This window comes from Ranitomeya imitator, chromosome 2 (genome assembly GCF_032444005.1).
Source record: "Ranitomeya imitator isolate aRanImi1 chromosome 2, aRanImi1.pri, whole genome shotgun sequence".
NCBI lineage: Eukaryota > Metazoa > Chordata > Amphibia > Anura > Dendrobatidae > Ranitomeya > Ranitomeya imitator.
In genome coordinates this window covers 827,171,126-827,189,073 of record NC_091283.1, presented here as the reverse complement: position 1 = coordinate 827,189,073, position 17,948 = coordinate 827,171,126, and the positions used below count along the sequence as shown (strand labels likewise).

The window sequence follows — 17,948 nt, the reverse complement described above, 5'->3', positions numbered from 1 at the left end:
ATGTAATGTATGTACACAGTGACTGCACCAGCAGAATAGTGAGTGCAGCTCTGGGGTATAATACAGGATGTAACTCAGGATCACTAATGTAATGTATGTATACAGTGACTGCACCAGCAGAATAGTGAGTGCAGCTCTGGGGTATAATACAGGGTGTAACTCAGGATCAGTAATGTAATGTATGTACACAGTGACTGCACCAGCAGAATAGTGAATGCAGCTCTGGAGTATAATACAGGATGTAACTCAGGATCAGTAATGTAATGTATGTACACAGTGACTGCACCAGCAGCATAGTGAGTGCAGCTCTGGAGTATTATGCAGGATGTAACACAATAACACCACTAAAAAGCTCCGGCAACTGTCCAGGGTTGCAGAGCTGCCGTTGGAAGAAAACACATTCGCAAGACGACTTCACTGCATTCAAACAGGCAACACTCGCTTTTAAATCTGCTCTCACCTCTGCTAAACAGGCCTATTTTACAACCCTCGTATCTTCCCTATCCTAGAACCACAAGTAATTATTCAAAACCTATAACTCCCTCCTCTGCCCCCTCCAACCTCCCTCATCTCTTCTGAGGACTTTGCCACCTACTTCCAAAACCAAGATCGATCAAACAAGGCAAACTTTTACTGTCCCACCACCCCAACCACTCTATATACCAGACCAATGCCCAAACCCTATAACCTCCCTATCCAACATGACTGAAGGGGAGCTTAATTGTCTCCTCTCCAAATCGCACCTCACCACCTGTGCGCTTGACCCCATCACATCCCACCTCCTCCCCAACCTCACCACCACACTTATCCCATCCCTAACCCACCTCTTCAACCTATCACTAACTTCTGGCACCTTCCCTTCTGCTTTCAAACATGCCACAATCACGCCTATCCTTAAAAAGCCAACCCTCGATCCAACTGCTATGTCCAGCTATCGCCCAATATCGCTGCTCCCATTCGCTTCCAAACTCCTGGAGCAGCACGTCCATGCTGAACTTTCCTCCCACCTCTCATCTAACTTGCTCTTTGACAATCTACAATCTGGTTTCTGCCCCCATCACTCAACTGAGACAGCCCTGACCAAAATCACTAACGACCTACTTACAGCCAAAGCTAATGGACAATACTCTGTTCTCCTCCTTCTAGACCCGTCCTCTGCTTTCGACACAGTTGACCACTGCCTCCTACTACAGATCCTCTCCTCCTTTGGCATCAAAGACCTCGCCCTATCCTGGATCTCCTCGTACCTTTCCAACTGCACATTCAGCGTCTCCCACTCCCACACTACCTCCTCATCCCACCCTCTCTCTGTTGGAGTCTCCCAAGGCTCTGTTCTAGGACCCCTACTCTTCTCAATCTAAACACTTGGTCTGGGACAACTCAAAGTCTCATGGTTTCAAGTACCACCTTTATGCTTATGACACTCAGATCTACCTTTCTGGCCCAGACGTCACCGCTCTGCTCTCCAGAATCCCGGAGTGTCTATCAGTCATATCCTTCTTCTTCTCTTCTCGCTTCCTCAAACTCAATGTGAACAAATCTGAACTCATCATCTTTCCTCCATCTCATAAATCTTCCTTACCTGACCTATCTATCGCAATTAACACCATCACGCTTCCCCCCCCCCAACTGGAAGTCCGCTGCCTCGGAGTAAGCCTCGACTCTGCCCTGTCCTTCAAACCGCACATCCAAGCTCTTTCCACCTCCTGTCGCCTCCAGCTCAAAAATATCTCCAGAATCCGTCCTTTCCTCAACCGTCAATCTACTAAAATGCTTGTGCATGCCCTCATCATCTCCCACCTTGAATACTGCAACATCATTTCTGTGGCCTACCTTCTAACACCCTTGCACCTCTCCAGTCCATCCTTAACTCTACTGCCCGACTAATTCATCTCTCTCCTTGCTACTCCTCTGCTTCCCCACTCTGCAAATCTCTTCACTGGCTCCCATTCCCTCAGCGTATCCAGTTCAAATTACTAATACTGACCTACAAGGCCATCCATAACCTGTCTCCTCCATATATCTCTGAACTAATCTCCCGATATCTTCCCTCACGTAATCTTCGATCCTCCCAAGACCTCCTTCTCTCCTCCACACTTATTTGTTCCTCATCCAACCGCCTCCAAGACTTCTCCCGAATATCCCCCATCCTCTGGAATTCTTTGCCCCAACACGTCCGACTATCAACCACATTCGGATCCTTCAGACGGAACCTGAAAACCCATCTCTTCAGGAAAGCCTACAGCCTGCACTGACCCCGCTGCCGCATCATCACTACCTAAGCTACCGCCTCACCAACACCGGAGCTACCGCCTCACCAACACCGGAGCTACCGCCTCACCAACACCGGAGTTACCGCCTCACCAACACCGGAGCTCCTGCAACCCTCAGCCTACTGTCTCCTTCCCCACCATCCTGTAGAATGTAAGTCCGCAAGTGCAGGGTCCTCGCCCCTCTGTATCAGTTTATGATTGTTAGTTTGTTTACTGTAAGTGATATCTGTAACTTGTATGTAACCCCTCCTCATGTACAGCACCATGGAATCAATGGTGCCATATAAATAAATAATAATAATAATGTAACTCAGGATCAGTAATGTAATGTATGCACACAGTGACTGCACCAGCAGAATAGTGAGTGCAGCTCTGGAGTATAATACAGGATGTAACTCAGGATCAGTAATGTAATGTATGTACACAGTGACTGCACCAGCAGAACTTTAAACCTTTGGTATTTTGTGCACATGTCATAACTAAACTTACCAGAAAATAGAGAATAACCACACCGGACTAAGAAAAAATAATCTGAATGTTATATGCAGATTTATATTGGATTTTGTTGGGGATTTGCCTCGGTTTGCAGTCTATGGTAAAATCTGTATAAAATTCTGCAGCATATACAGATCTGGCAAAAATTAAGAGACCACCACATCAAATCCCTGTCATGGGCAGCCAAATCTCCAGACCTGAACCCCACTGAGAACCTCTGGAATGTAATCAGGAGGAAGATGGATAGTGACAAGCCATCAAACAAGGAAGAACTGCTTACATTTGTGCGCCAGAAGCAGAGTGAAAGACTGGTGGAAAGCATGCCAAGACGCATGAAAGCTGTGATTAAAAATCATGGTTATTCCACAAAATATTGATTACTGAACTTTTAGTGAGTTAAAACATTAGTATTGTTATTTCTAAATTATTCTTAACTTGTTTTCTTGGAGTGTTAGAGATTTGACAGCACTGTTTTTTTTTTAAATTTTGACTATTTCTCCTTTTTGGAAAAAAAAATAAAAAATTCATTGCTTGGAACTTCAGAGACGTTGTCAGAAGTTTATTGAATAAAAGAACAATTTACATTTTCTTAAAAAATATACCTATAAAGAGAAAAATCAGACAAACTGAACATTTTGCAGTGGTCTCTTAATTTTTGCTAGAGCTGTATACTCATGCTGTAGATATAAAAATCTGCACCGCACATGACCCTGCTAACAGATTTAGCTATCATGCCCCCCCCCATACCACATTCATATGTGATCTCTGTTCTCTTATGTAGCTGAGAAGCCCCCAAAGATCAGGTCCCTGTTTACATCTTGGCCACCCCCTTATTTTAACCCCTTAACGACTGGAATTTCTCTGGGGTCTCGGTCGCCGGGGTAGCCAAGACCCCAGAGAACATGATTCGGGTCGGTTTTTACCGACCCCCGGATTGCGATCTCCGGTAAATAACCTTTTACCAGCGGCCGCAAAAAACCCCCAAAACGCGATTTCCGATTTAATTTCTCTGTCCTCCGATGTGATCGCACATCAGAGGACAGAGAAATGGGGTCCCCGATAACCCCCAATACTCACCTGTCTCCCCCTATGCTCCTTGTGGCTCCCGATGGGCGCCGCCATCTTTTTCCGGGAAAAAAATGGCGGGTGCATGCGCAGTGCGCCCACCGGCTGGCACCAGGAAGATCCTTGGGGTCTCGGCTGCCGGGGGTAGCCGAGACCCCAAAGAACATGATCGGGGTCTCCTGTTTTGTGATCGCCGGTAAATAACCGTTTACCAGCGACCACAAAAAGAAAAAAAAAAAAAAAGCGGCGTGTCATTCTCTGTCCTCTGATGTGATCGCATCCTTTGGGGATTTTCTCTGAGGCAAGATAGGTTTCCTGTTTCTGTCTTTAGGGGTAGTTAGTTCTTAGGCTGTGTCGAGGGGTCTAGGGAGTGTTAGGTACCCCCCATGGCTACTTCTAGTTGCGCTGCTAGGTTCAGGGTTTGCGGTAAGTACAGGGGCCACCTTCTCCAGAGTACGTCTCATGCTGCTCCAAGGCCACCAGATCATAACAGTTAGGGTTGGGGCTAAAGTTAGGGTTAGGGTTGAGGCTAAAGTTAGAGTTGGGATTAGGTTTAGGGTTGGGTTAGGTTTGAGGTTAGGGTTGAGATTATGATTAGGGGTGTGTTGGGCTTAGGGATTTGATTAGGGTTATGGTTGGGATTAGGGTTAGGGGTGTTTTGGCGTTAGGGTTGTGATTAGGGTTATGGCTAGGGTTGGGATTAGGGTTAGGGGTGTTTTGGGGTTAGGGTTGTGATTAGGGTTATGGCTAGGGTTGGGATTAGGGTTAGGGGTGTTTTGGGGTTAGGGTTTTGATTAGGGTTATGGATTGGGTTGGGATTAGCATTGGGGGTGTGTTGGGGTTTCGGTTGGAGTTAGAATTGGGGGGTTTCCACTGTTTAGGTACATCAAGGGGTCTCCAAATGCGACAGCCAATTTTGCGTTTAAAAAGTCAATTGGTGCTCCCTCTCTTCTGAGCTCTGCCGTGCGCCCAAACAGTGGTTTACCCCCACATATGGGGTATCGGCGTACTCAGGACTGATTGGACAACAACTTTTGGGGTCCAGTTTCTCCTGTTACCCTTGCGAAAATAAAAAAAATTGGGGGCTAAAAAATCATTTTTGTGGGGAAAAAATGACTTTTTATTTTCATGGCTCTGCATCAAACTTCTGTGAAGCACTTGGGCGTTCAAAATGCTCACTACATATCTAGATAAGTTTCTTGTGCTCTACATTATAAACTTCTGTGAAGCACTTGGAGGTTCAAAGTGCTCACCACACATCTAGATAAGTTCCATAAGGGGTCTAGTTTCCAAAATGGTGTCACTTGTGGGGGGTTTCCACTGTTTAGGCACATCAGTGGCTCTCCAAACGCAACATGGCGTCCGATCTCAATTCCAGCCAATTCTTCATTGAAAAAGTAAAAAGGCGCTCCTTCTCTTCCAAGCTCTGCGGTGCGCCCAAACAGTGGTTTACCCCCACATATGGGATATTGGCGTATTCAGGAGAAATTGCATAACAACTTTTGTGGTTCATTTTCTCTTTTTACACTTGTGAAAATAAAAAAAATTGGTTCTGAATTAAAATGTTTGCAAAACAAAAGTTAAATGTTCATTTTTTCCTTCCACATTGTTTCAGTTGCTGTGAAGCACATCAAGGGTTAATAAACTTATTGAATGTGGTTTTGAGCACCTTGAGGGGTGCAGTTTTTAGAATGGTGTCTGGTTTGGGTATTTTCTGTCATGTACACCCCTCAAAGTGACTTTAAATGTGAGATGGTCCCTAAAAAAAAAAATGGTTTTGTAAATTTTGTTGTAAAGATGAGAAATCGCTGGTCAACTTTTAACCCTTATAACTTCCTAACAAAAAAAAATGTTGTTTCCAACAATGTTCTGATGTAAAGTAGACATGTGGGAAATGTTATTTATTAACTATTTTGTGTGACCTATCTCTCTGATTTAAGAGCATAAAAATTCAAAGTTTGAAAATTGCAAAATTGTAAAAATTTTCGCCATATTTCTGTTTTTTTCATAAATAATCGCAAGTAATATCGAAGAAGTGTTACCACTAACATGAAGTACGATATGTCACGAAAAAACAGTCTCAGAATCATCGGGATCCTCTCAGAATCACCGGGATCCGTTAAAGCGTTCCAGAGTTACAACCTCATAAAGTGACAGTGGTCAGAATTGTAAAAATTGGCCCGTCATTAACGTGCAAACGATTTACGGGGCTTAATGGGTTAACCCTAATACCAACCCTAATCCTAATCCCAACTCTAACCCTAACTTTAGCCCCAACCCTAACTTTAGCCCCAACCCTAACTTTAGCCCTAACTTTAGCCCCAACCCTAACCCTAACTTTAGCCCCAACCCTAACCCTAACTTTAGCCCCAACTCTAACTTTTGTAAAAATTGGCTCGGTCATTAAGTACCAAATTGGCTCTGTCACTAAGGGGCTAATGATCACTTGTAGTACCATACTTCATTCCTAGTGGCCACTGCAGGAAAAAGGAGCAGCTTGTGTCGTCCTCTCTTGGCAAAATCGGTTGTTTGCCAGGAGTTTCTAAAGTTCTAGTGAGGGCGAAGTTGTCTGTGGAGAGATGAATCCAATTAACAAACTTTATTTTTGATATTAAACTTGAATAAACTTTTTATTATAGTAATGAATTTCACTTAAAATATGTAGCATAACCCGGCGCCCCTATTCCCATTCCCATGTACGGCAGTGAGGTTGTACATTAATATTTGACCATGTAAGATCAGCTGTCACCATGTCATTAGCTGTTATTGGACGTGGCGGGGGGTCTATTATTTTGCACCCGGCGCACTCACGTTGGTATGAGCGGAGAATGGACGTGATGTTCCCTCCACAAACCTCAAGCTCAGATCCCTCGATCATAAGTCGTTGCCTGCATTGTTCTTTCCTATTTTTAGGAAATGACTGAAGGTAATTAAATGAAGTTACGTGACCCTATAGAAGGTCAGCCACATAATGGACGGCTCACAGTCAGTTTCTTAGCACATGACACTACAGGAACATATACTTGAGGTGCACTCGCCTTTAACACCGGACCTTTCAAAGGATTTTATTTTAATTTAAATTTAATATCTCCACCGATTACCACTGTTCTTAAAATAAAAAAGTTAAGCTGGAAAATCCCGTGAAAACTTTACCAGATTTGTGGTTAAGACCAAAATAGTAATTTTTTTTCCCCTTAATGTTTCGCCTTTATTTGTGTCTTCAGGTGACACGCAGATTTGGGATTCCAGGCATGAAGCAGGCCATGGAGTGGTTTGGATATCATGGAGGCCGATGCCGTTCGCCCCTTGTACCCCTGACTGAGCAGGAGGTGAAGGAGCTGAGGGAAGTTTTTACTAATAATGGATGGCTATAGTTACTCCATAAATCAAGAAATGGAAACAGAAGCTTTACACAGAAAAATTCATAAAATAAAAGTGCTGGTAAAATAAAACTTTTACATTATGTTTTTATTATCTCCTTTAGACTTCATTTTATATTGTTTTATACCACAGATTCGACTCGTTTTCACAATTTGAAAGGGATAAGTCTGTGACATAAAGGGCGTGAAATCTGTGGTGGGTCCAAACTTTTATTGACTTTTATGCATCGTAGTTTCATGTTAGATCTTAGGCCCTGCAGAAAGTAGATGAGAAGCCGCCGCTACTGGTTTACAACCGCCCAAATAAAAACCTGCATACGGCCTCATTCACACGTCCGATTTTTCTACGTATGAGAAAAACGGATCGGTTACCCTGATCAGAGTGGTACGAGGGTCATCCGATTTTCTTGTATGTGGAGAAATTAAAAAAAATAAAAAAATATCTTCACCTTCTCCATTCTGACAGTCTGTGAAAATCAGAACCCACCCTCTAATGTTATTCGAGTGCGGTCAAATTTGCTTTACTGACCCATTGACTTGCATTGTCAACCTTCCCTTGGAACAGAATCGGACATGTCTCTGCGATTTTCACGGACATATGAATGGCCCCATGGACTATCTCCAGTGCGAGTGCCATCCGTGAAAATCATGGATGGCACTTGTACTCAAAAATCAGATGTCTGAATGAACCCTAACACTTTGCTTTACTGTCACAAGTGTGTCACGTCCTCCTGGGAGATCTAGGGTTAGGCGATCATGACGTACTGTAAATCAAAGGTCTTCCATTTAGCTTGTGTGTTTATTAAAATGGACATCGTTTCCTTTGGCGCTGAAGAGGTTAACGTCTCTTTGTATGCTGGTTAGAGACATGCAGCTCCATCTCACAGCTGCTCCTGACCTGCCCATTTCCTATCTCTATAAAACCTGGCCAGACCTTCTCATCCTTGCCTGTGAAAGTTTACTTCCTGGCTTGCTGGAGTTGGTGTACTGAAGTTGGAGTTTGTAGTTGCTGCTGGAGATTGTTGTCTGCTGTTTTTGGGTTTATTCTGTCTCCATTGTCGTATTCCCATTTGGTTTGTACCTTGCTATCCTTCCCTATATTCCTCTCTACTTTTTGGTATTTTTGTATGTCAGTTGCTTTTTGTTATCCCTGTTTGTCTTATGTGTTTATACACTAACATATCTGTCCCAGGCCTCCTGGTGGAGGGGACAGCTTAGGTCATATCAGAAGCATAGTAAGATTGGAGACTCGGGATTCTACCATCAAGAGTACCTCCGTTACAGGGATAGTTAGTGTCCCAGTTCCACGGACAGTTTGAAGCTCCCCTTCCTTACCGAAGACCATCACAGAATGACATTTACTTTTGAGTAGGGTGTTATGTAGACCAGTACTTGGTGATCCTTCTTGGTTGCATTATCCTTATAGTGTGAGACCAGTACCTTAGTTACTGGGGGGGGCAGAATTGGGAGCGACCGCACAGGTCCCATGCGAACTCCTTGGTGAGCGCCATTCTCAACTACAACGTCGCTTTATGCCTCAGGCTTTCTTTCAGGAAGGTGGTAACACCCACAGGACATCAGCGTCCCAGTACAGCCGGCATGATGTCAACGCCAGCTTGTACATCCTCCAACGTGGTGTACATGATACAATGTACGAGGTGCCCTGGAAGTATTTATATTGGGGGAGACTATGCAAAGACTACAAAGTAGGATGAATCTACACAGACACACAATCAGGAATGAAGTGGACACACCGGTGGGAAAACATTTCTCTGGACCTGGACACAGTATGACAGACTTAAAAGTCATAGTAACATAGTTAGTAAGGCCGAAAAAAAGACATTTGTCCATCCAGTTCAGCCTATATTCCATCATAATAAATCCCCAGATCTACGTCCTTCTACAGAACCTAATAATTGTATGATACAATATTGTTCTGCTCCAGGAAGACATCCAGGCCTCTCTTGAACCCCTCGACTGAGTTCGCCATCACCACCTCCTCAGGCAAGCAATTCCAGATTCTCACTGCCCTAACAGTAAAGAATCCTCTTCTATGTTGGTGGAAAAACCTTCTCTCCTCCAGACGCAAAGAATGCCCCCTTGTGCCCGTCACCTTCCTTGGTATAAACAGATCCTCAGCGAGATATTTGTATTGTCCCCTTATATACTTATACATGGTTATTAGATCGCCCCTCAGTCGTCTTTTTTCTAGACTAAATAATCCTAATTTCGCTAATCTATCTGGGTATTGTAGTTCTTCCATCCCCTTTATTAATTTTGTTGCCCTCCTTTGTACTCTCTCTAGTTCCATTATATCCTTCCTGAGCACCGGTGCCCAAAACTGTACACAGTATTCCATGTGCGGTCTAACTAGGGATTTGTACAGAGGCAGTATAATGCTCTCATCATGTGTATCCAGACCTCTTTTAATGCACCCCATGATCCTGTTTGCCTTGGCAGCTGCTGCCTGGCACTGGCTGCTCCAGGTAAGTTTATCATTAACTAGGATCCCCAAGTCCTTCTCCCTGTCAGATTTACCCAGTGGTTTCCCGTTCAGTGTGTAATGGTGATATTGATTCCTTCTTCCCATGTGTATAACCTTACATTTATCATTGTTAAACCTCATCTGCCACCTTTCAGCCCAAGTTTCCAACTTATCCAGATCCATCTGTAGCAGAATACTATCTTCTCTTGTATTAACTGCTTTACATAGTTTTGTATCATCTGCAAATATCGATATTTTACTGTGTAAACCTTCTACCAGATCATTAATGAATATGTTGAAGAGAACAGGTCCCAATACTGACCCCTGCGGTACCCCACTGGTCACAGCGACCCAGTTAGAGACTATACCATTTATAACCACCCTCTGCTTTCTATCACTAAGCCAGTTACTAACCCATTTACACACATTTTCCCCCAGACCAAGCATTCTCATTTTGTGTACCAGCCTCTTGTGCAGCACGGTATCAAACGCTTTGGAAAAATCGAGATATACCACGTCCAATGACTCACCGTGGTCCAGCCTATAGCTTACCTCTTCATAAAAACTGATTAGATTGGTTTGACAGGAGCGATTTCTCATAAACCCATGCTGATATGGAGTTAAACAGTTATTCTCATTGAGATAATCCAGAATAACATCCCTCAGAAACCCTTCAAATATTTTACCAACAATAGAGGTTAGACTTACTGGCCTATAATTTCCAGGTTCACTTTTAGAGCCCTTTTTGAATATTGGCACCACATTTGCTATGCGCCAGTCCTGCGGAACAGACCCCGTTGCTATAGAGTCCCTAAAAATAAGAAATAATGGTTTATCTATTACATTACTTAGTTCTCTTAGTACTCGTGGGTGTATGCCATCCGGACCCGGAGATTTATCTATTTTAATCTTATTTAGCCGGTTTCGCACCTCTTCTTTGGTTAGATTGGTGACCCTTAATATAGGGTTTTCATTGTTTCTTGGGATTTCACCTAGCATTTCATTTTCCACCGTGAATACCGCGGAGAAGAAGGTGTTTAATATGTTAGCTTTTTCCTCGTCATCTACAACCATTCTTTCCTCACTATTTTTTAAGGGACCTACATTTTCAGTTTTTATTCTTTTACTATTGATATAGTTGAAGAACAGTTTGGGATTAGTTTTACTCTCCTTAGCAATGTGCTTCTCTGTTTCCTTTTTGGCAGCTTTAATTAGTTTTTTAGATAAAGTATTTTTCTCCCTATAGTTTTTTAGAGCTTCAATGGTGCCATCCTGCTTTAGTAGTGCAAATGCTTTCTTTTTACTGTTAATTGCCTGTCTTACTTCTTTGTTTAGCCACATTGGGTTTTTCCTATTTCTAGTCCTTTTATTCCCACAAGGTATAAACCGCTTACACTGCCTATTTAGGATGTTCTTAAACATTTCCCATTTATTATCTGTATTCTCATTTCTGAGGATATTGTCCCAGTCTACCAGATTAAGGGCATCTCTAAGCTGTTCAAACTTTGCCTTCCTAAAGTTCAGTGTTTTTGTGACTCCCTGACAAGTCCCCCTAGTGAAAGACAGGTGAAACTGTACAATATTGTGGTCGCTATTTCGTAGATGCCCGACCACCTGCAGATCTGTTATTCTGTCAGGTCTATTAGATAGTATTAGGTGTAAAAGTGCTGCTCCTCTGGTTGGATTCTGCACCAATTGTGAAAGATAATTTTTCTTGGTTATTAGCAGAAACCTGTTGCCTTTATGGGTTTCACAGGTTTCACTTTCCCAGTTAATATCCGGGTAGTTAAAGTCCCCCATAACCAGGACCTCATTATGGGCTGCAGCTTCATCTATCTGCTTTAGAAGTAGACTTTCCATGATTTCTGTTGTATTTGGGGGTTTGTAACAGACCCCAATGAGAATTTTGTTACCATTTTTCCCTCCATGAATTTCGACCCATATGGACTCGACATCCTCATTTCCTTCGCTAATATCCTCCCTTAAAGTGGACTTTAGACAAGACTTTACATAGAGACAAACCCCTCCTCCTCTCCGATTTTTACGATCCTTTCTAAACAGACTGTAACCCTGTAAGTTAACTGTCCAGTCATAGCTTTCATCTAACCATGTCTCGGTTATTCCCACTATGTCAAAGTTACCTGTAGATATTTCTGCTTCTAGTTCTTCCATCTTGTTTGTCAGGCTTCTGGCGTTTGCGAGCATGCAGTTTAGAGGATTTTGTTTTGTTCCAATCTCCTCACTGTGGATTGTTTTAGAAATGTTCTTACCTCCCTTCTGAGTATGTTTTCCTGGATCTTCTTTGTTCGAGTCTAATGTTTTTCTTCCCGTCCCCTCTTCTTCTAGTTTAACGCCCTCCTGATGAGTGTAGCGAGTCTTCTGGCGAATGTGTGTTTCCCAGGTTTGTTGAGGTGTAGTCCGTCTCTGGCGAGGAGTCCATCGTACAAGTAATTCACACCGTGGTCCAGGAATCCGAATCCTTGTTGTCTGCACTTTTAATACTAAAAGGTAATTTTAAGGACCACAGGGAAAGAAAAATTTGGGAATACAAACTAATGAATATGTTTAATTCGTTGACACTAGGACTCAATTTAACACCTGGATTTATGAGTCACTACATGGATACAATTCACACCTCCACCAGAGGGACTCCAGATAACTAAGAACATTATTCCCACTGCCTCTCCATTTATAAGAATATGCCTAATTTGATTACCTTGGCTTATGTATGGACTCATCATCACACTTCCCACCCCCTAACAAATATCCTGCTGTACTATTCTTTAAATGTGCTTGTTTCTTATTAATCTATTTGTAATCTTGCCTGAAGAAGGAGCCATTGTGCTCTGAAAACTTGGAAACATATTATTTTCTGGTTAGCCTATAAAGGTATGACTCCTAGAATACTTCTGTCATCATTGGGCAGAAAAATATTCACATCGGCTACAAACTCCAAACTCCAATTTCGGAGAATCTGAATGAAATGTGATGCAAACTGAAGAGAAGCGTCACAGAATCCGCCGGGTGTGAGAGCATTAGCATTTCTAAACCGTGTAGCTGCCGGTATCCATTGCACATAAACTAAGGCGTAATGATTCCATTACAGTACGGTGCCCTGCCACGAAATACTTCTAGAATTAGCCGTGCCCTTCTACCAATGCATACCCCGAATTATTATCCAGGGGTCTGATCTCACATTAGCAGGGCATATAAACTTACTCATCATGAGATTCCCGCGGGATGATTTATGCCGTGTTTGACAGACAGGGAAGCGGCGGTGAGTAAAAAAAAAATAAAAAGTGATATCCCGAGGGCTCCTTGTGCCTCATATATTATGTACACACATCATTAAAAACTGCAGTGAATGGAAATAGGAAATGTACTGGTCGGTTGCATCAGATTTTAGGCGCCATTGGGAAATGTTCTCGCAATACATAAATGGTTGTGTCCTGCCACATATCTGGGGGGTGATGTGTCCTGACTGTAAATGAGAAGATTAGGAGTCACCAAGGAGTTCACAGACGATAAACATCATGGAGCTCAAAGGTGACGTCTCTACTATTCCCTTATGTGCCATTTGCAGTGCACTCTCCGTAATCTGTCTAATGGACGGCACAGCAGCTATGTCTCCACCATCGTCAGTCAGCGCTTGCTGAAACATACGACCAACATCCCACTGCAATGGCCAAAACTCGAGATAACCTTGTTCCCGTGCGCTTAATCCCTTAGACGCTGGGGTCCCTGCTGACCGCAGAATCTAAGGAGGTGTGATAGAGACTCCTCTTTCTGTCAGCCCATCTGCAGCTTCCCACAGGCTTGTAGGATACCTGTCATGAGTGGATCACGTCCTCCTGGGAGATCTGGGGTTAGAAGATCACTACGTATTGTGAATCACAGTCCATTTAGCCTGTGTCCCATATTAAATGGATTTGGTTTCCTTTGTTGTTGAAAAGTTTAAGGACCCTTTCGATGCTGGTCAGAAACATACAGCTCTATTTCAGCTGCTTCTGATCTGGTCATTACTTCTCCCTATCAAACCTGGCCAGACCTTCTCTGTCTTGCCAGTGAAAGTTTTGCTTCCGATCTCCTTGGAGACGCTGTGCTGAGTAGGAGATCGTTGTTGCTACTGGAGACTGGTGTGTGCCGTTTCTGGATGTATGCTATCCTCAGTGTCCTATTCCCATTTGGTTGGTGCATTCCTATCCTTCCCTATATACCTCTCTACCTTTGGTGAGCGTTTGCATGTTTGTTGTTTTCTGTTATCTCTGTTTTACCTTATGTTTCTGTCCCATGCTTCATGGAGTGAGGGGACAGACCAGTTTATCAGGAGCATAGCAAGGTCTGAGACTCAGGCCCTCTACCATCGAGAGTACCCCCAGGACAGGTATAGTGTGGATCCTCCTTTCTTACTGAAGATCGTCACAGTGTGACATTACCATTGGGATAACAAGTAAATAGTCCAACACAGGTAACCCACCGGGTCAGCCTTAGTTATTATATTAGAAACACCTATATGTATCCTATGTATAAATACCATGAAGGGAAAAAAACTAACTAGAAAACACCAATGAATTCATCCTTCATATAGCACCAAATAAAAACAAGTATACTTTATTATCAATTATTTTAAAAACAGTGATAGGCAAGAACACAGCACAAGAAAAAAGGTGGGCTATCCAGGAAATGACACTCCAGATATGGTAACGTAGTAACATACATAGTAACATAGTTAGTAAGGCCGAAAAAAGACATTTGTCCATCCAGTTCAGCCTATATTCCATCATAATAAATCCCCAGATCTACGTCCTTCTACAGAACCTAATAATTGTATGATACAATATTGTTCTGCTCCAGGAAGACATCCAGGCCTCTCTTGAACCCCTCGACTGAGTTCGCCATCACCACCTCCTCAGGCAAGCAATTCCAGATTCTCACTGCCCTAACAGTAAAGAATCCTCTTCTATGTTGGTGGAAAAACCTTCTCTCCTCCAGACGCAAAAAATGCCCCCTTGTGCCCGTCACCTTCCTTGGTATAAACAGATCCTCAGCGAGATATTTGTATTGTCCCCTTATAAACTTATACATGGTTATTAGATCGCCCCTCAGTCGTCTTTTTTCTAGACTAAATAATCCTAATTTCGCTAATCTATCTGGGTATTGTAGTTCTCCCATCCCCTTTATTAATTTTGTTGCCCTCCTTTGTACTCTCTCTAGTTCCATTATATCCTTCCTGAGCACCGGTGCCCAAAACTGGACACAGTACTCCATGTGCGGTCTAACTAGGGATTTGTACAGAGGCAGTAACAGATCAATCCTAATACATAATACATGACATAAGTGCCAAGTGACCATGAACATACATGCAAAGGATAAAATAACAATAGTCAGGGTAAATACAAGTGTAATTAATATAATAGTTACCTATGGAGCGCTCCTGGAGACCTACCACACCCGACGCGCGTTTTGCAATGAAATGCTTCATCCATTATATTAGGCCATATCATCCATGAGGAAGTTTACAGAAAAAAAAAAAACCCATTATAATAAAAAAATGAAGCCCCTGTACAGTTTCATTGACAGGAACATTTTGCAAAAAGGTATGACTCCTGGAATGTGCTGAAGGATGAAAATAAAAAAATTACAATGTCTTAAAGATCCAAAATAGATACGTCCATAATGGTGTTATCGCCAAGGCCGGTAATGATGCAAATGATGACAGCCAAACAAAGACCAGCGGGGAGCACGAGAGCGGTGATCGATTTGCCCGGTAAGTAGAAGTTCTTTTATTATATTCTTCATGTAACTTTTTTTTTCTTTGCAGAACTTGGAAAACCCCTTTGCGAGGTTAAAGGAAACCTGTCAAGACCCCGAAGTCCGCTAAGACCCCCCAATTAACATTTTAATCCTGCTTTCCAATTATGTCCCTGATAACCCAGACATGTGGAAAAACTTTTACCGACATCCTCGGAATTACACTGAATAGTCCTGCAGGAGTCTCTTCTTGCAGAGCAGTGCGACCTGACATACTGCAATCATACCGCCATGGATGTGACTTGTGTCCTCCTGACCGGCCACGTCATCTCTCCATCACAGGAACTATTGTGCATGCTCCTGCTGCTACTTCCTACTGGGCATGTGCAGTGCACCGATGAAGCTGCGGAGACTGCACCAGGCTTCATCGCACATGACTAGGAAGGACATGTGCAAGATTTCCATTGTAGAAGAGATAATGCCGCCAGGCAGGAGGATGTCATACAGTGCCGTTATATTCCCAGTTGTCCCTATAGCTATTGCCAATGCTCCCTACTACAAGCTTTAAAGGGGCTGTCTGGTGAAAACAAGCTATCACCTTATTGATTGGTGAGAATTCTACTGCTAGGACTAGCACTGATCAGCAGAACGGGGCACCTTCATCCTGCTTAGAATGGAGGGATAGTGCACATGCTTGACTGCCACTTCTTTCATCCCCTATGGGGCAGCCGAGCACTGCTTCTGTTTATACCAGCAACCCCATGGAGAATGAATGGAGCAGTGGTCGGGCTTCTGTCTTGCCGCTCCATTTTGCACCAGGAATAAAAATTCCCCATCACAGATAATAAATTCCTTTTTCCACTGATCGATGATGGCCCCAGTAGTTGGTTTCCTGCATATATGCAATCCCCTTTAATATCTCTACTAATTGCTGTCCTCATTGTGCTCTAGAAAGCTAGCCTCCCACCATACAAGCAAGACTTGGGCAACAGGAGGACACGTGTGACAAACATCACAATGACATCTTGCATTGGGGCCATGTTGCGACTTTTTACGTCCCGTGATAACTGCCAAAAAAATCCATTGCTGTGACTTTGACCCTATAGATTTGCGACGCTACCTTAAGCTTTAAAACAGTTACGCAAATGTTTTGGTTACCTCTTACAAGTTGTCCTTTCTCCTCCTGTCCCGAGTGGCAGGTACGTGGTGGCTTTTTACTTCTGCCAAGCTCCAGTCTTACTCAGTCATGTATCTGATGGAACTCCAGTATTTGCCACGTCATCCGCTGAGGCATCAATCAATGGTCAGAGTCACCCGTTAGGACCAGCCAAGGATCCGTATACAGAAAAAAGACACCAGACAAGCCAAGGATTCAGTCTGTGACTTTAATGCATTTCAAGTATAGTAGAACTCAGACATAAGACAACCAAGGCACAATTCTCCAAATAAACAGATTGTGAAGTGCGTCGTAGACATTCAATAACTGCGAGTGAATGTTTAGGTAGACACATAAATAAGCGAGGAGTGCTGAAAACACGTCAAATCAATTCACACAATGAACATTTACGTACAAATGGCTTCATAGTGACAGTGATCCCTTTCGATATATCTCCGCTCCTGAGATTCATTTGCTGGAGCTCAGTTTAGGGTTAATTATGGACTCTAACCCTTAACCCTGTACCTTAATAAAGTTTGAAGGCTTATATGACCCGAATTCCACGAATGAGCTCACCAAAAAAGTAATCGCTAACTTCAAAGCTTCACCGTTTCGGAGGTTTAAATGACTCAAATACCAGAAGTGGCACCATCAAAGCATGCTGCCACCTGCTCACTTTAAGAGTTTGGAGGTCTACATGACCCAAATACCAAGAGTATACCAACAAATGTATCGCTACCTTGCAAGCTTCAGAATTCGAAGGTTTATCTGACTCAAATACCAAGTGTACACAACTAAAAAGTATCGCCACTTTCCAAGCTTCAGAATTTGGAGGTTTATATAACCCAAATACTAAGATACCAAGAGTGGTATCACCAACGAGTGCCTCCACCTTCTGACTTTCAAAGTTTGGATTTTTTTTGGCAAAAATACCGAGAGTATACCACCAAAAAGTATCGCTACCTTGCAAGCTTCAGAATTTGAAGGTTTATATGACTCAAATACCAAAAGTGGCATCATCAAAGCATGTTGCCACCTTCTCACGTTGAGAGTTTGGAGGTCTACATGACTCAAATACCAAGAGTATACCACCAAAAATGATATAAACCTTCAAATTTGGAAGATTGCAAGGTAGCTATGACTCAAACACCAAGTGTATACAACCAAAAAGTATCGGCACCCTCCAAGCTTCAGAATGATATCACCAAATGGTATGTCCACCTTCTGACTTGGATATTTTTTTTTAACAAAAATATTAAGAGTTTACCACCAAAAGCTACTGCCACCCTCTGAGCTGGAAGGTTTATATGATCTAGAGTGACACCAGCGAAGTGTATTGCCAC

The 17,948-nt window shown here is 43.0% G+C and overlaps 1 protein-coding gene across 1 annotated transcript in view; it reads left to right on the top strand.

Moving 5' to 3' along the window:
• Nucleotides 1-7,284, top strand: part of HOGA1 (4-hydroxy-2-oxoglutarate aldolase 1) — a 61,773-nt gene extending 54,489 nt beyond the window's left edge. The window contains exon 8 of the mRNA XM_069755905.1: nt 7,058-7,284. Within this exon, the coding sequence (XP_069612006.1) occupies nt 7,058-7,207 (150 nt within the window). The 3' untranslated portion in view covers nt 7,208-7,284. The remainder of the gene's footprint in view (nt 1-7,057) is intronic.
• The last annotated feature ends 10,664 nt before the right edge of the window (nt 7,285-17,948 follow it).